The following is a 23,013-nucleotide window of genomic DNA, read 5'->3' as shown; positions in this document are numbered from 1 at the left end:
ATATGGCACTTCTGGCTGTAAGTGGATTTTTCCCTGCGGGTGTGAATAATACGCATAATGTAATGGCCGGGAATCATTCATGAACCTTTGAAGCCTTTACTCATCATGCTAATAATGACGCTGTGATGCCACATAGCCGGAATTAAAAGCATCACCAAATATGCAGAAATCTCTCGATCGAAGATACATTTCTTCCTCATGATCGGAGCCTTCCTTCCTGAGGTTCCATCTCGCTGAAAATTAGAGCGAAAATGTGATTAGATTCATTCTGTCTGGGTTATATGAAATTCACTGGTGCAATGCTATTAAATTGTAAATGGGCATCAGTTTTTATTCCTTTAAGAACATAATGTTGGCTTGAACTTGAAATGCTCTCAGATCTATTTGACCATCTGGAAATTTTTGAAGGCGCATATCCAGCTGTTCGCTATTTTTATTTACTGTATTTGCATACAGTGCAATTACAAGTTGCTGAATTCCCGAATTTAAATTTAGTTCACCAGGCATTATCATGAAAATTCACACAATATACCATAGTTTTTTTCTCTGCATAGGTGAAATCTTCACGAGGAATTGATGTGACAAGTTAGTTCAGTATCACACTTTTTATTGAGCTCAAATGAAGAACCATTCCACAGACTTTTAGCACGGAAAACATGACAAGCATCCAACGTTCAAGAGATCAAATCTTCCCGGAAATATACAAACATGGTAAGGGTGGCGGCAGTATTAATACTCTTAAAAAATAATTAGGGTTAAAATGATCTCCCACAATTAGAGGTTAGAGTTTTCCAGCTGGTGGTGAATGCGAAATGGGCTCCTTCCAAATCGTAATATTCCAAGTTAAAATTCCAGAATTCCATTTTGTTGAGCTCTTAAAAAAATAAAGGCACACACCTAGGGGTGTCCTGATATAACCTTTTCACTTCCAATATAAATTCAATAAAACAGACTAAGGTACTTTCCGATACAGATGTCGATCCATAACAATATCAGCACAAATGATAACATCTTTTTTAAAATATATATCTTTTAGTATGAAATGTTGAAGAGATTTAATGATAGTGTTCAAAGAACAATCGTCAGCAACAGTAGGTAGGACGGAATATGACCCATTTATCTGGTATATGAGTGCTAATATCATCATATTTGACTGTAGCCAGATATGATGAGATACAGTTTTCTTTTTCGCGAATTGGACCGATATGCAAAATCATCATCGGATCAGAGATCCCTACACATAATGTTTTGCAAAGGCGAAATTTCAGTTCCCCATTGTATGATTTCATTGCTTTGTAAAGATCGGGATCTTTGTAAGGATCGGACAAAATACTGCGCAAGGGTAGAAGGGACAATGTGTAAGATTTATTTAGACTGTTTTTCACTGCGGACAGTGGGAGGTACTGTGTTGACCATTGTCTGCAGCTATAACAGACATGGAAGCCTCTGGAGGGGTGCCACCCCCCATGTAATGTCATATCATGATAACTAGGCCGACGATTATATTTAAAACACACCGTTGGTCGGTAGGAACACATTTATTTGCAAGTTTTTGAAATGTACAATCATTTAATTTATACCTTTTTCATAAAAAACGGTCAAAATCTTACACATTGTGCCTTTAAAATCTCAAATACCCTCATTTGAGAAGTGCTAAACTAGGGAGCACCCCAATTTGGGATCAGTGGTAGGTTAGGTAAAAGTTTAGTACCCAAGGAGGGTATGAGCACAGAAGAATGGTAAACATATTTTTGTATCGATATCCCACATAACGGACTTGATGGGTAGGGTACGGGTAAGGTTGAGGTTAGGAAGGAAGCGGGATGGTACATGTTACATGTTAAGGTACATGTTAAAACGTATGAGGGATAAGTGTGAGTTAAATGTTAGACTTGGTCTCTTGTTGAAGGGAAGTAAAGGACCAGGAACAAGCCAGGTAAGGGGATTAGGTGAGCACATCCATCAATAATTTACCCAAACATCAGCGACAACCCGCCGTCCTCACCCTCTGAAAAGCCAGCCTTCCGAAAAGCTCAAATCCTAATCGGAACCCCGTTTAGGCATACTGTGAAGTCCAAAATGTCACGTTTAGCAGTCCACATGACAGATATGCATTTGCCAAAAAAACTTAAGTCTGTCTACAGCTCTTGGTGGTGGTGTCTCTCAGCAGGAACTTCTGCACACACAGCCTGAATTTGTGGTCACGCACGCTGTAGATGATCACATTGCAGCAGCTGTTAGCGGCTAAAATCCAGAAGGCGAAGAAGGAGAAGTTGCACCACTCGTTGCCCAGAACATTGCCAACCACGAAGACGGCAATGGGCGTGAAGGAGGCGGTGAAGGCCACCGTCAGCGTCCCGATGGTCTTGGCCGCTTTGATGTCGGAAAAGGTGGGCTTGCTAGCTTTTTGGCACTCGGCCTCCGCCAGGTGCTTTCTGCGCTTGGAGTGCTGCCTGATGCTGGACAGCGAGATGATGTTGATGGCCACCGTGCCTCCCAGCAGGGTGAAATCGAAAGCCGGGAAAAGCAGCAGGATGTTCCAGGCCTGCGAAGGGAACTCGCCGATGGTTCCCAGGGCGTAATTGCACATGCGGCTGCAGGTGTTGTACTCCAGGACGATCTCGCGACTGAAAACCAGGGGCGACACGGCGAGGAAGAAGCTCCCCAGCCAGGAGAGCGCGATCAAGATGGTGGTCCGTTTGCGCGTGATCACGGAGTCCTTGTGCAGAGGCCTCAGCACGGCGATGCTGCGCTCGATCGTCATCAAGAAGATGGTGGTGATGGACACCAGCGTGCAGCCCGCAAAGATCGGTCCAATGACGGTGCAAGGGTGGTAGCTGACGGAGCGCGAGTTGTCCGCCACCCACTCGGGCGTGGAATCGCCGGTCATGAGGTAGAGTTCGGCGTAGACGGACAGCGGCACCACGAAGGCGCCTACGGCTAGGTCGGCTACGGCCAACGAGGCTTTGAGGTAGCCCTGCGGCGTGCGGAAGTGCTTGGTGCCCAAAACCACCGCCAAGGTCAGCAGGTTGCCGAAGAGGATGGCCAGGATCAGCAAAGCCATGAAGACCACCATGAGGATTTTGTTGGTCAGCGTGCAGCAACACACAGTGCACGGGGCGTCCGCCGCGCTGTCCGGCATGCTCGGCGGCCCGGGATCAATCATTGCATCGACCTAGGCTTGATACTCGCACCTGCGTGGGAAACACGATTGAGGATTGGGTCACTTGTTATGGTCGTGAAGAACGTACTGTGGGATAGGTACAGAGTTATCCATCTGTAAGCAAGTCTGTTTCGAGTCCAAGTCGGGTTTGAGTCGCAAAAGTCCAAGTCAAGTCAGAGTTGTAGAATTTTGGAGGGTTTAGACAAGATCAGGAAAATAACGGGGAAAACAAATTGTCTTTTTGGATTCATGTATATTTTAAGCTTCAGTTCAGAGTAGTTCAAGTTCGGATTAGATCACGAGGAACCTTAGGGTACTTCGTTTTGCTTAATAGTTTTCTTGGGTGGGTGCCGACCATGTTATTTTAATCATCCAAAATATAATATACATTGAAAAATAATAGTAATGTATACTAAAAATATAAATGGCTTTGCCTGCTGTCAAGTCATCATTGCGCTATATAGCACAATATGTTTTCTGTAATCTATATTGTTTACCCGTACTTGGGCTCCTCCCGGCTGTGGTCCCTTCTGAAGGTTTCAAATTTTCCCCAAATTGGGGTTTTTGAGTTTCTGTCTTTGACAGGGGGATGCTGTTGTGTACCTAACACCGAAAAGATGTCTCTGTATGTCTGTATGAAGTCTCCACATGACCTCTTTTTATCCGTGAAGCCCGTTGAGACTTTGGTGATTTAGGGCTATACAAATCAAATTTGATCGATAAACTGAAAAATGTGAAGACATTTTCATCAATTGTCAGCATTTAAAAATGTATATTTTGTCAACAATTAATGTGAGCACTAAAGGATTTGACATCCACAACAACTACCTTTCAAAATGTGTTTTGCCACGCGCTGTGGGCTAAAAACCGTAAAACACGTGCTGAGGTAACAGAAAGGACATTGAAGTAAAGCGTCCCTTTAATAGATGTCCACGCAATAACACTTAGCAACATAACTACCGTACCTTAGACCCAAACGCACATTGAAAACAAACAACTCTATGCTGTCTCTTCATAGTACTCAGCCTTGAAAATTATCGAGAAAAATAACAGTATTTTATTGCGAACCCAAGGTTTCAATGCCGACTAAAGCGGGGGAGAACTGCTTTTTAAACAGCTATTTATTTATTTCTTCATCGCTCCGCAGCAAACATGGCTCTCATGCTTTCTCTAAAACGCTTACAAGGTCATTGTTTGGTAATGAACAGAAAGGAAAGCAAGTATGAGCGATGGAAGAAAAAGAAACACTTTACTGCAATGACAGTGGTCTTTGCGTCAATGGGTCCATGGCCGCCATACTCAGAAAAAAGTGTTTGTGGTAGAATAATACACAACTTACAATGACTGGACCTTCACCATCCGGTTTTCATTGCCAACACTCAAAATGAGGTTGGTTTGGGTTCACAAGAAGCTTTAAATGATGGTCAAGCTTTGACACCGACTCTGCTCGTATTCGGAAAAAAAAAAAAGAAATCCTGCAAGTTTTTTTGATGCCAATCTGTCAAGGATAGCGGTTCTCAAATGGGGGCATGTGAGATTTTAATAGGGTTTTTGCAGTCATTGGCAGTCATTGGCATTTCATGCTTTGTAATGTCATGAAAGGCACAGTAGATTGTTTGTTTGTTTTTTTTAATTAAGAGCAAATTAATTGGAACATGAAACAACAACTTGTTGCTCAATTGAGTTATGGGGATTCCTTTGCAAAACATTACATGCCTTTATTTTTTTAAGTTTTATATAGATGAGCATTTTTATAAGGGATGGACTTTTTCACCAGAAATAAAAGAGATGTTAGAGGATTTATATATATATATATATAAAATTCATAATTTACAGTTACAGTGATATTTTACAAAGAGTCATGTTATTCATTTGCAATTTTGTGATCAGTAATTTATATTTTCATATGAAAAAGTATTTTTGCAGCGGAAAATTGTTTTTCTGAAAAAAATGCATGTATAAATATTTAATTATTTTTTTTTAATTTAAATAACAATTTTTAATTTACATTAAAAAATATATAATTTCTCTTTTATTAAATATTTATATTTGTGTATTTTAAATATTATGTTCTATTTTATATATTTTTTTAAATTCTATGTTTTCAGAATTTCTGGGGAGACACTTTTTGAAGAAGATTTTTTTAAACACATACTTTTCTGCAGAAAATTGTATCCAATGCTTGAAAACAGTGGTGTAATTAAACCTTGGGCGGATTTATTTGACACGGCAACAAAGATGCTGAAATGTGATTGGGCAAAAGCAGAATAGCCAAACTAAATACCACAAAAGGAAGTAGATTGTTGAGAAATCATGAAAAGAATTTCATAGAACCAGCATGAGAATTTTGTTGGTCTATTTGTAATCATGTTGTGATGTCATGTGACTTGATGTGAGTAAATAAGCCGGCCGCGTGGGCTCACGTGAGACCGGAGCGAGCGGGCTGGATGGCTGGACGATGACATCATAATCTAAGTGGACAGCTGTAGTAGTAAACACACGCCAGCTGGCCCGGCCGTCTTTTAATCCACGCAGACGAAAAGGAGAGAAGCGTTTGCGACACGAAGCTGCGTCCGGCACCGCGGCCGTCACATCTGACACCACGGGCCAAAAATGGGGAAAAAAACAAATTCTCTCTTTTTGATGCCCATGATAATTTACAGATGTGTCAAAGTACCACAGTATAGTGACACATCATGCTGAGGAGGAATTCGTATTTTCTATGCCTTAAGTATCAGTGCCTGGTGTCGGCAGTCTCCACAACTACTTTATACTTCTTTTCTCATTTTTATTTTTATTTTTTTCATAATTTATACCAGTGGTTTCAACCATGTTTTTGATGAGTTTGTACTCACTGTGAAAATTATTTATTTATTTGTTTATTTTAATCAAGTAAACCCTAACCAAGGCAAGTTAGTTTGGGATGGAAAAAAAAAGATCTAAAGAGATCAGTGTATTTTTATTTTATTTTTTTGCCTTTTTCAGCTGTGAAAATGTAATATTTTGTCTAATATAAATTTGATAATGCAATGACTTTTCACGGACAATTAATACTTCTAAAAACATATTTTTGCAATCTGTGACGACTGGAAATGACAACACTTGCGTGCAAGGCTCAAGTAACCACTCAATCTCCTGTTAGTCATGTGACATTCATTAGCTGAGTTTTTTACATGATTCTTCAGCACATTGTGAATCATTTTTAGTATAAACAGTAAGCATTAAAATGTGTTTTGGAATTGTATTAATTGTACATGAAAAATAATTCAATTAATGTATTAATGTATTCATGTATCAAATTTAAAAACGTCTAAAGATGTGAAGTATCCATTGAACCAAATAAATGCCTAGATTTTGCCCAGGCGTCACCAAAACACATTGATATTCTACTTCATTTGCTCTTATTTTGAAAAGACATGTACCTGTCATGGCATTAAAAAACATGATTTATCTTTCACTGTATAGAAGCGTGACCTTAGTAACCTATTTCTTGTATACAGTAAATGCTCCCCCACATCTCCTTCTCTCCCACACTGTCATTGCTTATCTCTCAGTTTCACATTCATTTCCTCCAGCGGCCAAGCGTGCGCACACACACACACACACATATAAACACACACAAACACACACAGTCCCTGCGTCCATGTAGCTGCTCATGCAGAAGGCTCGCTCGTATTCAGCTAATCATCTTCCCCGGAGTGCCAGTGCAAATAGATGCATGACAACACTATGTTTACATGCATGGATCCACACTTAGTTATATTTACAGTTGATATAAAAAGTCTACACACCCCCTGGTCAAATAACCAATTTTTAAGGGGGAATATGAATGATACAGAGTTGAGTCAATTTAAAACATTTGCACCATTGCTGCAAAAACAAACAAATTCATGTGGTTGCATAAGTTTGCACACCCTTTTAAAACTGGGGAAGAGGCTGTGCTTGGATTGAAACACACCATGGGAGTCGGCACAAAATGCCCCTGATTAGCTCCAAATCAAAGTTTAGGTGTTCTAAGAGGATTTTTTCAATATTTTATTTATGTTCAAGCAGAGGCTTAAATATTTTATTCAAACCGATCAATTATATAGGACTTAATAGGACTGTTCATAAACCCAAGTTTAACCTGAAGGAGAAAAAAAAAGTCCTAAAGCATAAGCAGCTATTTAAATGCAAATATGTATTTATATGTCCAACTACAAAAGCAATATTTAACCTATTGTTACATTAAAGCCTTTTGAAGGTCAAAGTGGTTTTAATGATGAATTTAAATGTTTAGATTTATTGCACAGCTGTCTTAAAGGGACAATGTGTAAGATTTAGACCGAATGGTAAACTATAAAAGGTAGATTGTCATATTTTCATTGAAGGGACAGTGTGTAAGACTTTCATTAAAAAGGAATAAATTAAATGATTATAAATTCAAAAAAATGGCAAATAAATGTGTTCTTAATGACCAACAGTACGTTTTAAATATAATCGTCGGTCTAGTTATCATGAAATGATATTACATGGGGGGTGGCACTCCTTCGTAGGCTGCCATGTCTGTTATAGCTACGGAAAATGGTAAATGCGGCACCTCCTGCTGTCCGTGATGAAAAACAATCGGAATCTTACACATTGTCCTTTTAATATTTTGAATGAAATCATTATATATACATTTGTCGTTTTAATACATTTGTCGTTAAATAATTTTTGTTGCATTTTGTAAATATATTTTCATTTGAGAATGTTTGTAAAGATTGCATTGATAATGATTATATTGTTTTCTTATTTATATTTTTTCTAATATTGACAGGATTTACGTATTTTCACTTGTCAGCAAATAAACTCACAAATATATAAGGACCATAACACAAAGGAGGTCTTAACATGCAATAATACAAACCATCAGTTATCCTTAAAAGTGCAGCAGGGTGTGAATACCCCCCCCCCAAAAAAAAAAAAAAAAATAGACCTGAGAAGACCTCATAAATGATGCTCGACTTACTTAGAGTGTCATTTGAAAAAGCCACCGGGCGCTTCTCCTTCTTTCCCCCACGCCTGCATGCATCCACACATGCATGTGGCCCCCCTCGACCCCCCCACCCAAAAAAGACAGAAAGCCTACTCATCAGCTAACGTCCATCGCTGCATCTTTGTAAGAGGACGAGGATGATGATGATGCACGATGGTTTGCTCAGCTTTATAAGGGTCTCCTCCTGCTCCCTCTATTGGCTGACCATGAGGATGATGACAGAGGAGCCCCCCCCCCTCCCTCCCCATCCCACCCCCCTCCCCATCCCACCCCTGTCTATAGGAGGTCCGAAGTACACACTTTCCATTATGTTGAATCACACTGTCAAGTCCGGCGAGGCCATTAAGATGCATTATGATGTTTATTCTGTTGCAATGTATTCACACTACCATTCGGCATTCATTAAAATAATGTAGCGATGAATAACTATGAAAAAATGTGATAAACAATATTATGAATATTAATGGAAAAATACATTTAGACTTTTTGTATTAAAAAGGTAAAAGTAAAAAAATCTAATGAAATAAAAAGAACTGTTTAGTACATTTTATATATATATATATATATATATATATATATATATATATATATATATATATATATATATATATATATATATATATATATATATATATATATATATATAGTGTTTAAAGACCAAAAATTTCACACAAACCGTAAAATTTAATCTTAATAAAAGTGTGTAGCTTAATGCTGACGTATAATGTGAATGCCATAGACAGGCTAACATAAATGAGCATAGACGTTATGATGTTTAAGAACGACACTTAGAAATGGAACATACAATATGGATGCTTAGAAGTATGTTGTAGCATATTATTAAGAGGAAGAAATTGTGTAAAATATCAGATCGAAATATGGAAAACGAGAGCATAAAACAACAAATCGATTGACGTCCACTGCACGGTAACAATCATGACGTGATGATGGCCGGATATTTGTGTCTTGTGGGACAATGCCCGTAACTTTTTGCTCCCTACTTTTATTGACTTTTAAAAAGATTTAAGTACATATTTACAATTCTCTACATCTAAGTGCAGTTTTGGAAGCACAGACCATGGAACGTGGCATTATGGGGAAAAAAAAAGTTATGTTTTGCGCTTTTACCCTCAAAATACGTTGAGATCAATTTGCAAGTATGTTCAAACACATTTACAAGTACATTCAAATGTTGTGTTTTTAAATACGTTCAAACGTATCTGATTATGTTGCAACATACTGGGAAATATGTTTGAATGTACTTGTTCGCTGCACAATAGAAGCCCCCCTTCCATGCGCAGGTGCTACTTGCTATGAAAAATTTGCGAAGCTGTCACAGATGATGTCATATATGCAAACGTGTGAGGATCTTGAGAGTGAACGTTGAATCTTTAGCCTCAGCTGCTGACACAACACTTTAATCTGCATCCACTCACTCGTCAGATCACTGGTCGGGCCGCCACCGTGACTCCCGGATTAAAGATTACCCGGACGGCGCACACAGGGAAACACGGGATTACACCCCTCCGTGTGTGTGTGTGTGTGTGTGTGTGCGTGCGTTTGGAGGGGCGTTCACTGCCACCAGTTGCCGGAGAACCGCCGTAACAGTGGAGAAACCGTCATGCTTTTAAAGAGCAAAAATGACACTCAAATCGTAGTCATTTCATGTGTACTTTGTAAGTGTCAATACACTTCCTATGTGTCTTTAATGCGTTTTGTGTTTGCTTTATTTCAGTCTTCAACAGATGAAAAAAAAAAAAAGCAATATTTTAGCCATGTGATGCCTCCTGGGAGTGTGATAATTTAAGTGGTTGCGCCATGTTGAAATTTGACATGTCCCCATCTGGGTGAAATTTCAGCTCCCTAGTATATTTTTTCAATAGCTTTTCTATGATGTGAAATGCCTTTGAAGTAAAGCTCAAACAAGTGGACAAACTACAGCAGAAGGGTTCATTTAGACATCAACAAATATGACGCCAGTGTTGAGATGTTTTTTTTTCTTCTTTTAACATTCAAACATGGTCTTATTAAATTATTCATTGCGTTATAAATTAATAAATTTTTTTCATTCTTGTGTGGGATTTTGTACAATCCCTAAATCTTTACATCAAGGGCATTTCACATCAACGAGAAAGCATTGAAAGAAGACACTAAGGAGCTGAAATTTCAACCACAAATTCAACATAGTAATCCCACCAGCAGTGTGCCATCCCTTGGCTAAAATACTGCACGAATGATGTGGAAGATGACCCAAAAAATGGTCAAAAACCTGCACAAGGGTGAAGAATTTAACTCTTTCAGCCGTCAACAAGAATTCTCATCTTTTAAAATCGGAATAAAAATAGTAAGTAAAAAAATTCTTGTCAAATATGTTTTTCATGGAGAGTACCTGACACCCTTGAGTAGTGCTGATTTAATATGAAGCCAATTGAACACTGTACTGATCTGTGACCAATGGATGGCAGTTTTGCCATACATACAACACAGATATGAAAAACTTGTAATTCTAAGTAAGGAATGAAAGTCGATCTTTCATATGGCAAAACCCATGTTTACATAGGCATAGCACACAATATTCTGTCCGACTTGAAAGATGAGTAATCCCGCGATAAATGAGGAAACACCTTTTTGTATTTATGAAAGTCAATTTGATTTCAAAATATAACGCACAAACAACATTTCGATAATGTGTTTAAACCAAACATCCAAAAATACATTTTTTTACACAAAAAAAAGGTTGAAATGGGACGACGATGACATTGCCTGACTGTTCCGTGCTGATGGTGTACATTGCAGCCGGCCCGACGATGAAGGATGAGGAGGAGGGGGGGGTGATGACACAGCGGCTTGCGTGGCACGAGCGCGGCGTTCGATCCCCGCACGCCACCAAAGTGGCGTGGCGTTAATTCACTGTGACGGTGACATGCTTTGCTTGTTGTCTGCGGGCCTCCCTCATCATCATCACCCCAGCTGGGTGAGTCCCTAGGGGGCTTGGGGGAGGGGGAGGGAGGGGAGCGGCCAAGCTGGGGGAGTTGGACAGATGGGTGTGTGTTTGCACGCGCACGAGCTCACGGTCCACTGGCTGGCCTCTGAGTCACGTTTGAGAGTGCGGTGATGTCATCTTTGTTTGGACTTGCGTGTCCAAGCAAGAAAGCAGACAAGCGGAGGGGGGAGGAGGAGAGTTGGATTATGCGAGATGCTGCATCAGCTGCACATGTACGCGTAGACAGGTATATACTATATGTTTCAAACTTTGCCATATAAAGTATATTATATAAGCCACAAAGGACTAGCGTGGCCAAAGCCTGCGTTTTCATTCCTCTTGTTGCCACTAGAGGCGTAAGTGAGCAGATGTCCGTCCAAGCCGGCTATAGAATAAGAACGCTGTCAAAAAATTCGTTGTTTAAAAATTCGTATCGGTAGAAGTCTAAATTGTGTTGAGTTTATGAGTTGGACATTTACAAGTGCAAAAACTATTTTGAATACAACGATCGTTTTCACGACTTCACGTCCCTGCATGAATCTCTCCTTCGAATTCATGAATCTGATTCTTCGGATTTGAGTTGACTGTGCAAATTGAGATGTCACGCCGAGCTACAAGGCGCAGTAAGTCGATCTACGTGTCATGCGTATAGCAGAAAAAAAATGGCCGAGTTGAAGGCAAACTTAACGCCAAACAGAAATGTTCAAATTCGTGTGCATTTTTAGTGACATTCAACTGAAGCTTTTGTGGGCCATTTGTGTCCAACGTTTTGGAAAATTGCGTCATTTTGGGAAGCTTCTGTGACAGCTAGTGACCTCTGCTGGCAGAAACAAGTACTGCAGTTGATTTCCCTTTGAATTGGTCTTGATGCACACAGGAATGCTTAAGTGGAATCCTATTACGAAATGAAGATGAATTAATTACAAAGACTTTCTTAATATTACCATTATTGTTTAGTTATTTATTGTTGTGGTTAAGTGGCAGTTGACCTCTTAAAAAGTATCGGGACGAACCAATTTATAATTTATATTAATGATTTTCAAACAATGATATGGATTTGGAGTCACAGTTCTTTAGCTTGCAAGCTACAGTCATGAGCCTGTCAGTCCAATTTCACAAAATAATTTATGAATAAATTGGACATTCATGTTGGTTTATGGAGTAAGATTGCCGTCAACAAGACAATGCACGCTTGAGGAATGGCGGAGGGGATGACTCGCAGATTGACTTACTGTATTTCTCAGAGTATAAACCAACCCCTCCTTCTTTACTGTAATTTGAGTGAAATCCTGACTTTTGTAGTTAAATAAATCATGGCTTTCCATTTAAAACACATGTTTTTTTTGTCATATTTCAAAACAACGGTTTTAAGTAAGTTAGGGTAAGTAAGTTAGGGGAAAAAATAGTCGTAAATTTAAAATAAAAAATACACTACAGAATAGTGAAGAGAGACTGATGCAAATAAAGGTGCTCGGGTTATTGTACAGACTCCAAATGACAAAGTTTGAAAAGTTAAACTCAGTATTGCCACAGATGAGAACGATATAGCACTTGTAAGATAACGTCAATATATGTTTTCGACAAGTTACAATAAAGTTTTTACTCACGCAACAAAACACAAATAACTCATCTTCCACATGATCCCGCCCTTTAAAATAAACATTTGTAAATTAATAAAGAACTTTTATTTGTGATGACAAATGCGAATTCTCTTACAAGAATATGAAGTTGCACATTTGCAATTTTATTAAAGATTGAGCTCCCAAAATCCATTCAATTCATATTTTGGCCCGCACAAAATCACTCCGCTTCGTAAACCTCAAATTTCCGACTTTCAAATATATCTTGAACGCGTATGATCTGATCGGTTTACGGATTTCCGCCCCCCGCGTGTCCCTTGAATGCATCGCGTTGCTCGGCTGCCATGTTTTTGTTTTTTTTTCTAATATTCCAAGCAGGCGGCGGCCGGTGGTGTTGCGTTTGCTGTTGCTCGGCTCTTCTTCAACGGACACTTTTCTGATGGGACCGACCGCTCTACTCTCCGAATCGGCCGCACAATAATCACCGTACAACTACAGCGACAGAGCGCGAGAGAAGAGAAGAGTGTCTGGTTCGTACTTTATCTGTGAAAAGTTAAAGCGTTGCAGGTGTCATAGTAATGTTTACTAGCTTAGCCGATTAGCCATGACTTTTCTTGCCAAAACTCGAGTGAGTTTATCCGCCTCGTAAACTTTGCACGATCGATAACTCTTCCGGGAATAAACAGATCGCTAGCTTGTAGTTTCGGTTTGAAACCTCAAAAGTACCCTAAAGTCGACCCAAACCGCAATGGAGGCGAAGCGCTAACTTTCTGTTAATGCTAATGTCAATGCCTAGCCAGCGAAGCTAGGCTAACGTTAGCAACTGTTAGTCTGTGCTGGACGTCATTTTAAAGTTTTTCCGTTTATTTCCGTGGAACAAATGACCTAAGTGATTTTGTCTGGTTTAAAAGTACTTTAGGGGAAACGAGTATTGCCTTGCAATTCTGGGGTTCGAAAGTTAAAAAATATGTTTGCTACACGAAGGATTCTCTAATATTCAAAGGTGAGAATGTTATTGTCAATCACTATTGAACAATTTCGTAGTTGTGTAACTGTTTTTAACAAGCAGTAAATGAATCAGATTTAATATACTTTAATGTTCTAATCAAAAAGTTTAAAATTCTGAAAACAAAGGCAAATGAATCGTGAATTAATATGAACGACAGTGAAAGACAACATCTAACTTACTAAAAAGTTGGACTTGCAATCTTTCGAGCGTTTCCAGCCGACAAATGTGGTGTAAACAATTCTGTGTCTATATCATTTCATCTTGATATAATTCATGATACAATATGTAAATATTTGTAATGGACGTATCTAGACACAATATCTATAAATAAAGGAAATAGACATAAGTAGCTCTTAATAAGAAACATAGCCGGCTGACTAAACTAATATTTGTTTTCTAAATTATAGCTTTTGGAAAATTGCATTCTATTACATATTGTGGATTTGTATTGAATTCATTGTTTAGCCCAACTGACATTGGCTGGTGACCATTCCATTGTTTGTCTGTGACCTGTCATTGACCTAGCTTTATTAAACAACTCCAAATTGGTGTGAATGTGAGGCTATGGGTTTTCTGCCGAGCAGACAATCTTCATACGGGATTATTGTCCAAATTCTTCCTTCTCAGAATATTCAGTTTTATTTTTTTATAATGTAGATATGCTTTTTGAAGTGTAACGAAAGTGTCATCTAGACTTGTCTTCCTCTTTCAAAAGGGAAGTTGCAGCTCAGCGACTTGCATTGAAATTTGGAGAGGAAAAAAAAAAACTCCCCAAGGAAGCCTGGCAGGGAGGCAGGGTCTGCTAAGCTACTTAGCATCCACAAATATGCGCCTTACAAAGAGCTTTATGCTCAAAATATTCTCTCCAATCCCTTCTATTAGTTATCCTTAGGAACAGTGTGTCTCCAACTCAAGCAGACGTTTTGCTTTTTCTTTTAACTGTTTTTATCATCACATTTTGTGATGAACGAAATATGACAACAAGCATACAACATGAACTAGGAACTGCTGTCCTAACTCAACTCCGTGCATATGTGCGTAAATATAAAATCATCTCCTTCAGTGCCAGCCATTTTCAGGCCCTTCTCCACCCAGCACTTGAGAAAAAATTAAAACAATTTCCTGTGGCTGAATGTCTGGACGCTTCAAAACGTGAAGATTAATCTTTGGGATTGAAACAAATGAGGAAGAGAATGCATTCAACCAGACTTTAGGCATTTTACTGATTTCATATAGAGGAGGAAAAGTCCAGTTTCAACTTAGATTATCATTTAAAGTCTACTTATGAGTCTCCTGCAAAACAGTAAAATTGTGTGGTGAAAGTGTTTGTACTTTAGGTGAAGAGGGCGAGGCGCTCTTTAATGATCTACCTGATCATCCACCCCCGCCCCCCGCCATTTTTTTCCCTTCTAGCACTGCTCCTTGTGTAATGATAATCCAATATGTCTGTGTGTATAATTGGCTGCAGATTACAAGGCGCTCGTCACCCGAAGTACACAGGACAGTAACTAGAATTTAGTGTTGCCATGGTAACACATTTACTCAGTGCACAGGAAGCACTTATGCTATTGTACCTAAAATGCGTTATAATCTAAATGGACAAGCGCTTTTATTTTTATGGCAGTAGCTCCAACAGACCGCTTGTCTCTTTGACGCTACACTGCAAGTCGGTGAGATTTTCCAGAACGTTCTAAAGATAGGTGAACCGTTAATGTCAAATTTGTTTTTGTTTTGTGTTTGTGAGAAAAAAGCATTACTTAAAAAGAGGCAATTGCCTTGGGTGATAATTTTCACTTCCTGGTGGAGGTGATAATTTACACCCTGTGACAAAGTTACTAATTGACCAAGACGTTTATTTGTAGAACGCAACAATGACTGTGAGTGAAAGTCAGCGCCAAGAAAATGCCTATTGTTGTAGCAGTAAGTGGAAGGCATTTTTTTCCCATGCATCATTGTGTAGTGTACCTAAAGAAGTGACCTGAGAGTTGTCATATTGCGACACATACAAACAAGAATGGATTTCAACAAGATCCCGCATTCAAACCAAGATGATCCAAAGACGTGTTTGGACCCGTGTCAGCCAATCAGACAGCTTGATTGTTGATCTGTTTCAACATGATGCAAATTAAAAAAAACTCAAAACGCCTGAGAGAGCAAAGACAAAACGGTTCAGCTCAAACACGCCTTCTGTCTCAACATTGATCAATAGAACACACCGAGATTATGTAATACTTGAAATACTCCCTTTAAGCATCTTAAGAAGTTCGGATATTTGAGTTTGCTGTATTGGAGTGAGCCAAAACAAAAACTTCAATGACTTCTAACTGCCATTCACCTCTTGTTAATGTAGTTCAAAAGGTTGACTTTCAATGAGCCTGGAAAATAAATTCCCTAAAGTATCTCCCTTAAACCTCAAATTCCTGCAAGTTTGTGAAAATGTACCCCTCTGAAGTGAAATTCAAGAAATTTGGCCGGTGTGTCCATGATGAGAAGACCAAAAAAAAAAACAAAAATTCTCATGAAGCCACGCCTGAAAAGACGAATTGACCATTGTTTGAATTTTAGGGAATTGGCTTGGGTATTCTGTATTTTTAAACCTAAATATCTCCCAAAGCCAGTTTCACTTATGTGTGAACCCACAAAAACTCTGAAAAGGCCATATCTTTAAAGAACCAGGAACTGTCCCATTTTGGAAAGCAATTACAATTTTAGAGCTTTTACAATTAATCTGGGGCTGCAAAGTTGAATGACCCGTTCTACAATAATAAGTTGTCGGTCAGATATTTTGGCCAGTTAACTTGTTCATCAGATTGCTACCAAATGCTTCTCAATTTTTTGCAAAGTCCCCTCAAGGAATGAAAAAACATTTTGTACCCCCCCTTACCCTCGCAGTGATGACTATAAATTAGATATTTATCTATGAAAATTGTTTGAGTATACCTAAAATTGTATCCTTTTAAAATTTAATTTAAAAAAATAACTTTTCAGAAAATGTTTCAAATGATGACTAAATAATACATGTAAATTGATCTGGAGTATTAACACAATTATCTTAAATATTTTCACCTGAAGAAAAAAGTATAAAACATTGCAGATTTTTTTTTTTTTATCACAACAGTTAATTTAGAAAAAAAATTGACAGCGGTTTGAAAAAGTTTAGAATTCCTGTCCTTTTACAATAAGCACCACTGCAAAGCATTTCAGAAGGACTTTACTAAACTAAGCTGATACCAAATTTTTAAATATTGAGAAGTATATTAAGTCAAAAGGTGAAAGTGAGAGAAAAGTTCAATTCAAACTTGTCTCAATGTTCTCAGCCTGCTCATAATCGTGACGAATTGCAAAGTGGCAATCTTGAGGTTTGGTTGTTTTTGATTCCAGTTATTACGCTTCAGAACTTAATGCTGGCCCAGCTGTGCCGCTGCCATTTATGGCAGTTAAGGATGCAGCAACAAGCCAATAACTAAATTCAAACTTCCGACGGCGTGGCGGCAAGCTGCTTAGAAGGCCAAAAGTGACTCCGACTAAATAATTAATTGCGTGTCATCCGTAAAACCGCAAAAAATAACTTCAAAGAAATTAATTACGACTGGAGTCACTCAAATGAAAAAAAAATAATCCTTTCAGTCCCTTTGTTCCCATTTGCGCTTAAAACAATTTCACCAGCAGTCGCGGCATGATGCAAATCAATAATTGCTTCCCGCGTTATCTGCCGACCACACGTCTTTCGCGGAAGTTGCGGAAAGACTCCTCGACAAGCCTTTTAAAAGGCCGCTCGCATGCTCTCTTCAGAGCTGCTAATTATTCTTATCCCACAGCAGTGGCGTCTGTGGCTCTGTTGACACCTCAGATGTCCACGCTAGCGCCTCGTTAGCATGCACGTGGCGCTCCTCGTGTCAACCGACAGCCTTGTTTCAATGATCAGTGGCGTAGGATGGACACGTTTACGCGTTTCGCTTTTCAAAACAGCTAGCATAGCTGATTACCGTGGTTTACTAGCTCAGATCTCTAGCATGGCTAACATAACGTCACCTTTGTGAAATAAGACAAAAATATATTTCAGGGGTAGAATTGAATGATGTTGAACTAAGGATGTAGCCAATTTTAGCAAACCACGTAATTTTGTCTAATTAGCTTGGCTAATTCGAACATACTGTAAATGGCTGTAGTTGGACGAATGGAAATTCGCAAAGACGTTTCGCTAACAACCACCTCTTGAAAACACACATATCATGGTGCTATAGTTGATCACTATTGCCAAGGACCAAAAATGTGTGTATCCTAGGAGGCGACTGCTCCAGCTTATTAATGTGCGCGTCACAAGGGTGGCTCCACTTGGCCACGCTCATTAGCATAGCGCTGTTGTGAAACAAGGCTTGCATGGGATGGCAATGACATAAACATCTAAAAGTGCTGGATGGACACCCATATAAAAAACGTTTTGAATACTCATAGAGGCCACAAACCGACAACAAAAGCACTACTTTTTTGTCTAAATGAAGTTCTTCAGATTTACCATTATTGCCTGCCACTAAAATGCCACAAATAGCAGCAAAGGCCTACTTTTGCTTAAATTATGCTCCGTAACTCACTTCATCTATTGGTGCCACAAGATGGGGTAAAAACACTGCTTTTGATTAAATGATACAACAAACCCGAAGAGAATGCCCCACTTTTGTTTGAATGAAGCCCCTCAACCCACTTGAACACAGTTGCTTGGTGCCACAAAATGGTATTTTTTTTTCTTTTTCTCCAAATCAAGCACCTCAGCACCCATCAATATTAACCGGCACTAAGTTAAATCATTTATAACCAAAATGTCAAAAGATGGCAGCAAAGTCCCAATTTTGTTTAAATGATGCTCCTTATCAACAAAAGCATAAGTAAAGCTCCTCAACTCACTTCAAGAGCATTCCCTGGAACCAAAGTGCTGCAAGAAAGAGCAAAGCCCAAGTTTGATCTAAATGAGGCTCCTTAACCCACTTTATTTTAGTTACTTGGTGCTTTTGTCCAAATGAAGTGTCTCGGATCACTTCACCATTGTTATTAATCGGCACTCAGACACATAATTTTGACTTGACCAAAATGCTGCAAGATTTCAGCAAAGCGCTCCTTCGCTCACAAGATGGCAGAAGAGCACGGCTTTTGTCCTAATGAAGCGTTTCAACTCACTTCAAGAGCATCCATTGGCATCAAGGTGCTGCAAGTAACAGCAAAGCAAACACAATTTGTCCAAACAACAAAGTTGCCAGGTGTTACAAAACAGTGTCAAAATACTCCTTTTATCCATACAAAATCTCAGCTTATTTTACCATTTTTCCCCGGGACCAAAATGCCACAAAAAGAGCATGTATAATTGGGGCCCCTCAAATCACTTCCACATAGTTTCTTGGTGTTACAAGACGGGGGCAACACACTATTTGCCCTTCAACTCTGTTCAGCGTAGCTTCTCCTTTTGACGGCGCCCGGACCCATCGAGTTTTATAGCTGGGCCGTTTTGAGCCGCGACATAAGATCTGTTGTGTTTTGCGGGCGCAGGCCAGGCCAAGATGGTGGACCGCCTGGCCAACAGCGAGGCCAACTCCAAGCGCATCTCGGTGGTGGAGGGCTGCTTCGGAGCGGCGGGCCAGCCCCTGGCCATCCCTGGCCGCGTGCTGATCGGCGAGGGCGTCCTCACCAAGCTTTGCCGCAAGAAGCCCAAGGCGCGCCAGTTCTTCCTCTTCAACGACATCCTGGTCTACGGCAACATCGTGTTGCAGAAGAAGAAGTACAACAAGCAGCACATCATCCCCCTGGAGAGCGTCACCATCGACACGGTGCCCGACGAGGGCGACCTGCGCAACGGCTGGCTCATCAAGACGCCCACCAAGTCCTTCGCCGTCTACGCCGCCACCGCCACCGAAAAGTCCGAGTGGATGAACCACATCGGCAAGTGCGTCCAGGAGCTGCTCCAGAAGAGCGGCAAAGCGCCGGCCGGCGAGCACGCCGCCGTTTGGGTGCCTGACTCGGAGGCGGCCGTCTGCATGCGCTGCCAAAAGGTCAAGTTCACGCCCGTCAGCCGCCGCCACCACTGCCGAAAGTGCGGCTTCGTGGTGTGCGGGCCCTGCTCCGAGAAGAAGTACCTGCTGCCCAGTCAGTCGTCCAAGCCCGTGCGCGTCTGCCAGTTCTGCTACGGCCAGCTGATGGCCGGCGGACGCTCCGACTCTGTCGGCGGGCGCCCCGGGGACTTCCGCGACATCTCGGATGACGACGACGACGACGACGACAGCAGCGACTAAAGGGGGCGCCCCCCCCCGCCCCCCTATGCCGTTTGAACTGAGACTGTTGGCGCTGCGCCACACTGATATCCGCAGCCGGGAGGGAAAGGTAAAAGGAAAATACTACAAGGATAAAAGCCCAACATTTCAAGAACTGGTCGGCATTTTTTGGGGGGGGGTTGTTTGTTTGTTTGAGAACCATCAGATAAAAAGGGTCATTTTCAAATCAATGTGTTTTTCCTGGTAAAATTTTTTTTAGTAATTTTCAACAGCACTTCTATCCCTTTTTTGACTTTGTTCCCCGACAAGGGAATTCTTCTCTTTTCTTCCAGATATCTTTATTTTGAAAAAGAAAAGTTTTCAACCACTGTATATTTGAGGAAAATCAAAGTTTAATTGTTAAAAAAAGATCTCTGCTAAGTTTCCTAAATGTTTACATTCAAGAAAGTTTGAATTTTCAAAAATCATAAATAAGCACCCAACCCAACTTTTTTTTTATTAGAAAAAAAGTTCAAATATTATTTACAAGGAAGTTATATACACTTGAGAAGTTGTCATTATTCTTTTACAAGAAAAGGGCATTTTCCATTGTTTTCCCGTTTAGTTCAAATGTACTTTTAGTTTCTTCCAAGAGAAACAGATCAAATTTTTTCCCCCAAAAAACTTTTGTTTTGATCAAAGTGTTCTATGCCAATCTTGTTAGGCATATGTCCTTTGTAAAGAAATAAATAATTCAAATATTTTTGGAGAAAAGGAAATAAATATTTCGCACATATTTTTTTTGCATTCCGGCAAAGATATTTGTACTGTGGGAAAATTAGTAATTCTCCCTTTTGGTACAGTATTTTTACATTTTTATACATTTAAAAACATCCAAGCATTCTCTCCTTAAAATATCTAACAAGAAAATCATATATTTGAAAGGGAAATATATATATTAAGTCAGTTTTCCAGAAAAAAAGATTTTTTATAAATATTTTTGCAGAAAAGCCTTTTAAGATTTCATCTTTTCAGAAGTAAACATTTATGAAAGTCCGATCCCCCTGTCCTGCTTTAGAAAAATTGAGTTTTTTTTTTCAAGAAAAATTTAGATAAGAATTGTTTTTCCTAGAAAGTCATTTTTAGAGAGGAAAAAAAAACCTAGAACTCAAAACAATGCAACGTTTTTCTTGTAGTAAAATTGTTTTTGCGTTTCAGTATTTTTCTACAAAATGATGATGTCATCATGTGGCTGCTTCAGACAACTTAAGTGGCCAACACGCGTGCCTCCACTTTGTCACCTTCGTGCCTCATACAACACACTAAACGCCTCCCCAAAGAAAAAAAAAAAAATTGGTGCTTGCCAAACATCATCTTGGCAACTGTTGCCACAGCGACGCATTTATTTTAGATAATTTCGTCAAGGCAACGAGCGCAAAAGCTTCTATATTTGTGGCTACTTAATGAATGACTAATCAACCAATGTACATCATTTACATGTGGCTGTGTGAGTTTCTAATTATTTGGTTTGTGTTGTTAGGGAGTATTAGAGCCCAACTGAAAAATGAAAATTTAATTTTACAGAATAGTCCTCTTTTTCAGAGGAAAGTTGTGTTTCAACTAATCTACATGTTTTTTTGTTTTTTTTTTAATTCTTGAAGTTAATGCTTAAACTTTTAGATGACATTATTAAATGTTATAAAATGACATGTCTGAAAATACAGGTTTTAAAATAAGTGGTAATGCAACTTATTTTGACAAAAAAAACCACAAAAATAAAAGAAAAATCCCCTCTTATTTGATTGTTTGAGACAAATTACAATTGGATTTTAAAAAATTGTTATGAGATTACATTTTTATATGACTAAAATCCAGATTCTTGTAAGATTGTTGTTTGAATTGTTTGTTTAAAAAAAAGGCATTTTTTCTTGTAAAATAAGCAGACTATACTTTTATATGACATTTTTTCCACAAAAAAAGACTTTATTGTACTAAAATGACTCGTTCAACCCATTCATAAAATCTCAGTTTGATTCCTGTAGGATACAAATATTTTTTTCTAAAAATGACAACTTTCCTCATTGGAAAGACTTAATTTCTTAAAATAAAAACACTATTAAGGATAATATATATTTTTACTCTGAGAACCATTTTTCTGAGACTACCATTTTTCTCAAAATATGACTACATAACCGATGCTCTAAAGAAAAGTAATTATCAATGTTCTTGAAAAAAAATTGTAAAATGACTGTTTTTGTGGCATTATTTTCCCTCTAATGGGGTTCTAATGTAACACTCAAACAAATTGAGTGAAGTTTGAAAGCAGCTATAAATTAAAGGGATTATTTTTTTAAACGTTTGTTTTCAACAGTTGTTTCAAACAAATTCAGCTACAAGGTGAAATCGAGATCATTTCCCATGCTTCTTACACCTGTGTTGACTTTTGTTTTGTTGTCCGTCAATTAGATGTCTTAAAGGGCCATGACACCGATTCCAATCCACTTGTAAAAATGTGTGCTTTTATGATGATCATTTTCAATACTGATATGTTTTGGAGAATTAATACACTAACTGCTGGCGTGCTTCCTGAATGCTGCACCAATGAAATGTCATCTTCCGGCTCCGAAACGAGACTGATTTTGCTTGGAATTCTGTTTCTTGTGTGTCTTTTTAATGTTGGTTAAAGATGTCTAGAAAAAAAGGGCTTCAATGAGAATGTAAATTGAGATTAAAGAATGATGATACTAAGTGAGTGACTGTGCTACGCTCTTGTTTTATAGAAAGAAAAAAAAAGTAAAAATTATTGCTTGTTTGACTTTACTTCAATCTTGATTGCACTACTCTATGCTTTGGCGAATTTTACACAATCACATCAGTAAACGTTTTTTTCTATACTAAAATAAGCGTGGTTCCATAAACAATTTTCTCACGTCATAGTGAAGGATGTTGATTTTTCCAGTTATCTAGTGTCCATTATTTACTCAGTGCAGAGTAGGCAATGTGAATTCTTACTGATTTTTCCACA

General features: G+C 39.0%; 3 protein-coding genes across 5 annotated transcripts in view; 1 reads left to right on the top strand and 2 right to left on the bottom strand.

Moving 5' to 3' along the window:
• wdr73 (WD repeat domain 73) overlaps positions 1-23,013 on the bottom strand; it is a 29,902-nt gene continuing 6,889 nt past the window's right edge. The window contains exon 9 of one of the 3 annotated variants that reach the window (XM_088410239.1): positions 1-233. In XM_088410239.1, coding sequence (XP_088266365.1) covers positions 197-233 — 37 coding nt within the window. In that variant the 3' untranslated portion in view covers positions 1-196. Of the gene's footprint in view, positions 234-3,057; positions 3,195-8,893; positions 11,313-23,013 lie in introns of those variants that run through there. The other 2 variants (XM_088410240.1, XM_088410238.1) reach the window with 2 other exon arrangements.
• On the bottom strand, positions 591-3,166 carry LOC148426388 (beta-2 adrenergic receptor). The gene has a single exon (XM_088410241.1). It carries the CDS (start codon positions 3,164-3,166, stop codon positions 2,129-2,131), a length of 1,038 nt encoding a protein of 345 aa, XP_088266367.1. The 3' UTR covers positions 591-2,128.
• On the top strand, positions 11,635-22,736 carry plekhf2 (pleckstrin homology and FYVE domain containing 2). Its single transcript, XM_088410243.1, has 3 exons — positions 11,635-11,786; positions 13,119-13,273; positions 19,291-22,736. Exon 3 carries the CDS (start codon positions 19,302-19,304, stop codon positions 20,028-20,030), a length of 729 nt encoding a protein of 242 aa, XP_088266369.1. The 5' UTR covers positions 11,635-11,786; positions 13,119-13,273; positions 19,291-19,301; the 3' UTR covers positions 20,031-22,736.

Source organism: Hippichthys cyanospilos, chromosome 3 (assembly GCF_059441005.1).
Source record: "Hippichthys cyanospilos isolate Australia breed blue-spotted pipefish chromosome 3, RoL_Hcya_1.0, whole genome shotgun sequence".
In the NCBI taxonomy this organism is placed as follows: Eukaryota; Metazoa; Chordata; class Actinopteri; order Syngnathiformes; family Syngnathidae; genus Hippichthys; species Hippichthys cyanospilos.
The sequence above is the reverse complement of the archived record's forward strand: the minus strand, read 5'-3'. Positions and strand labels throughout refer to the sequence as shown.

Excerpts from the sequence above, each read along its gene's own strand:
- plekhf2 (XM_088410243.1), top strand. The coding sequence starts at position 19,302 with ATGGTGGACCGCCTGGCCAACAGCGAGGCCAACTCCAAGCGCATCTCG.
- LOC148426388 (XM_088410241.1), bottom strand. The coding sequence starts at position 3,166 with ATGATTGATCCCGGGCCGCCGAGCATGCCGGACAGCGCGGCGGACGCC.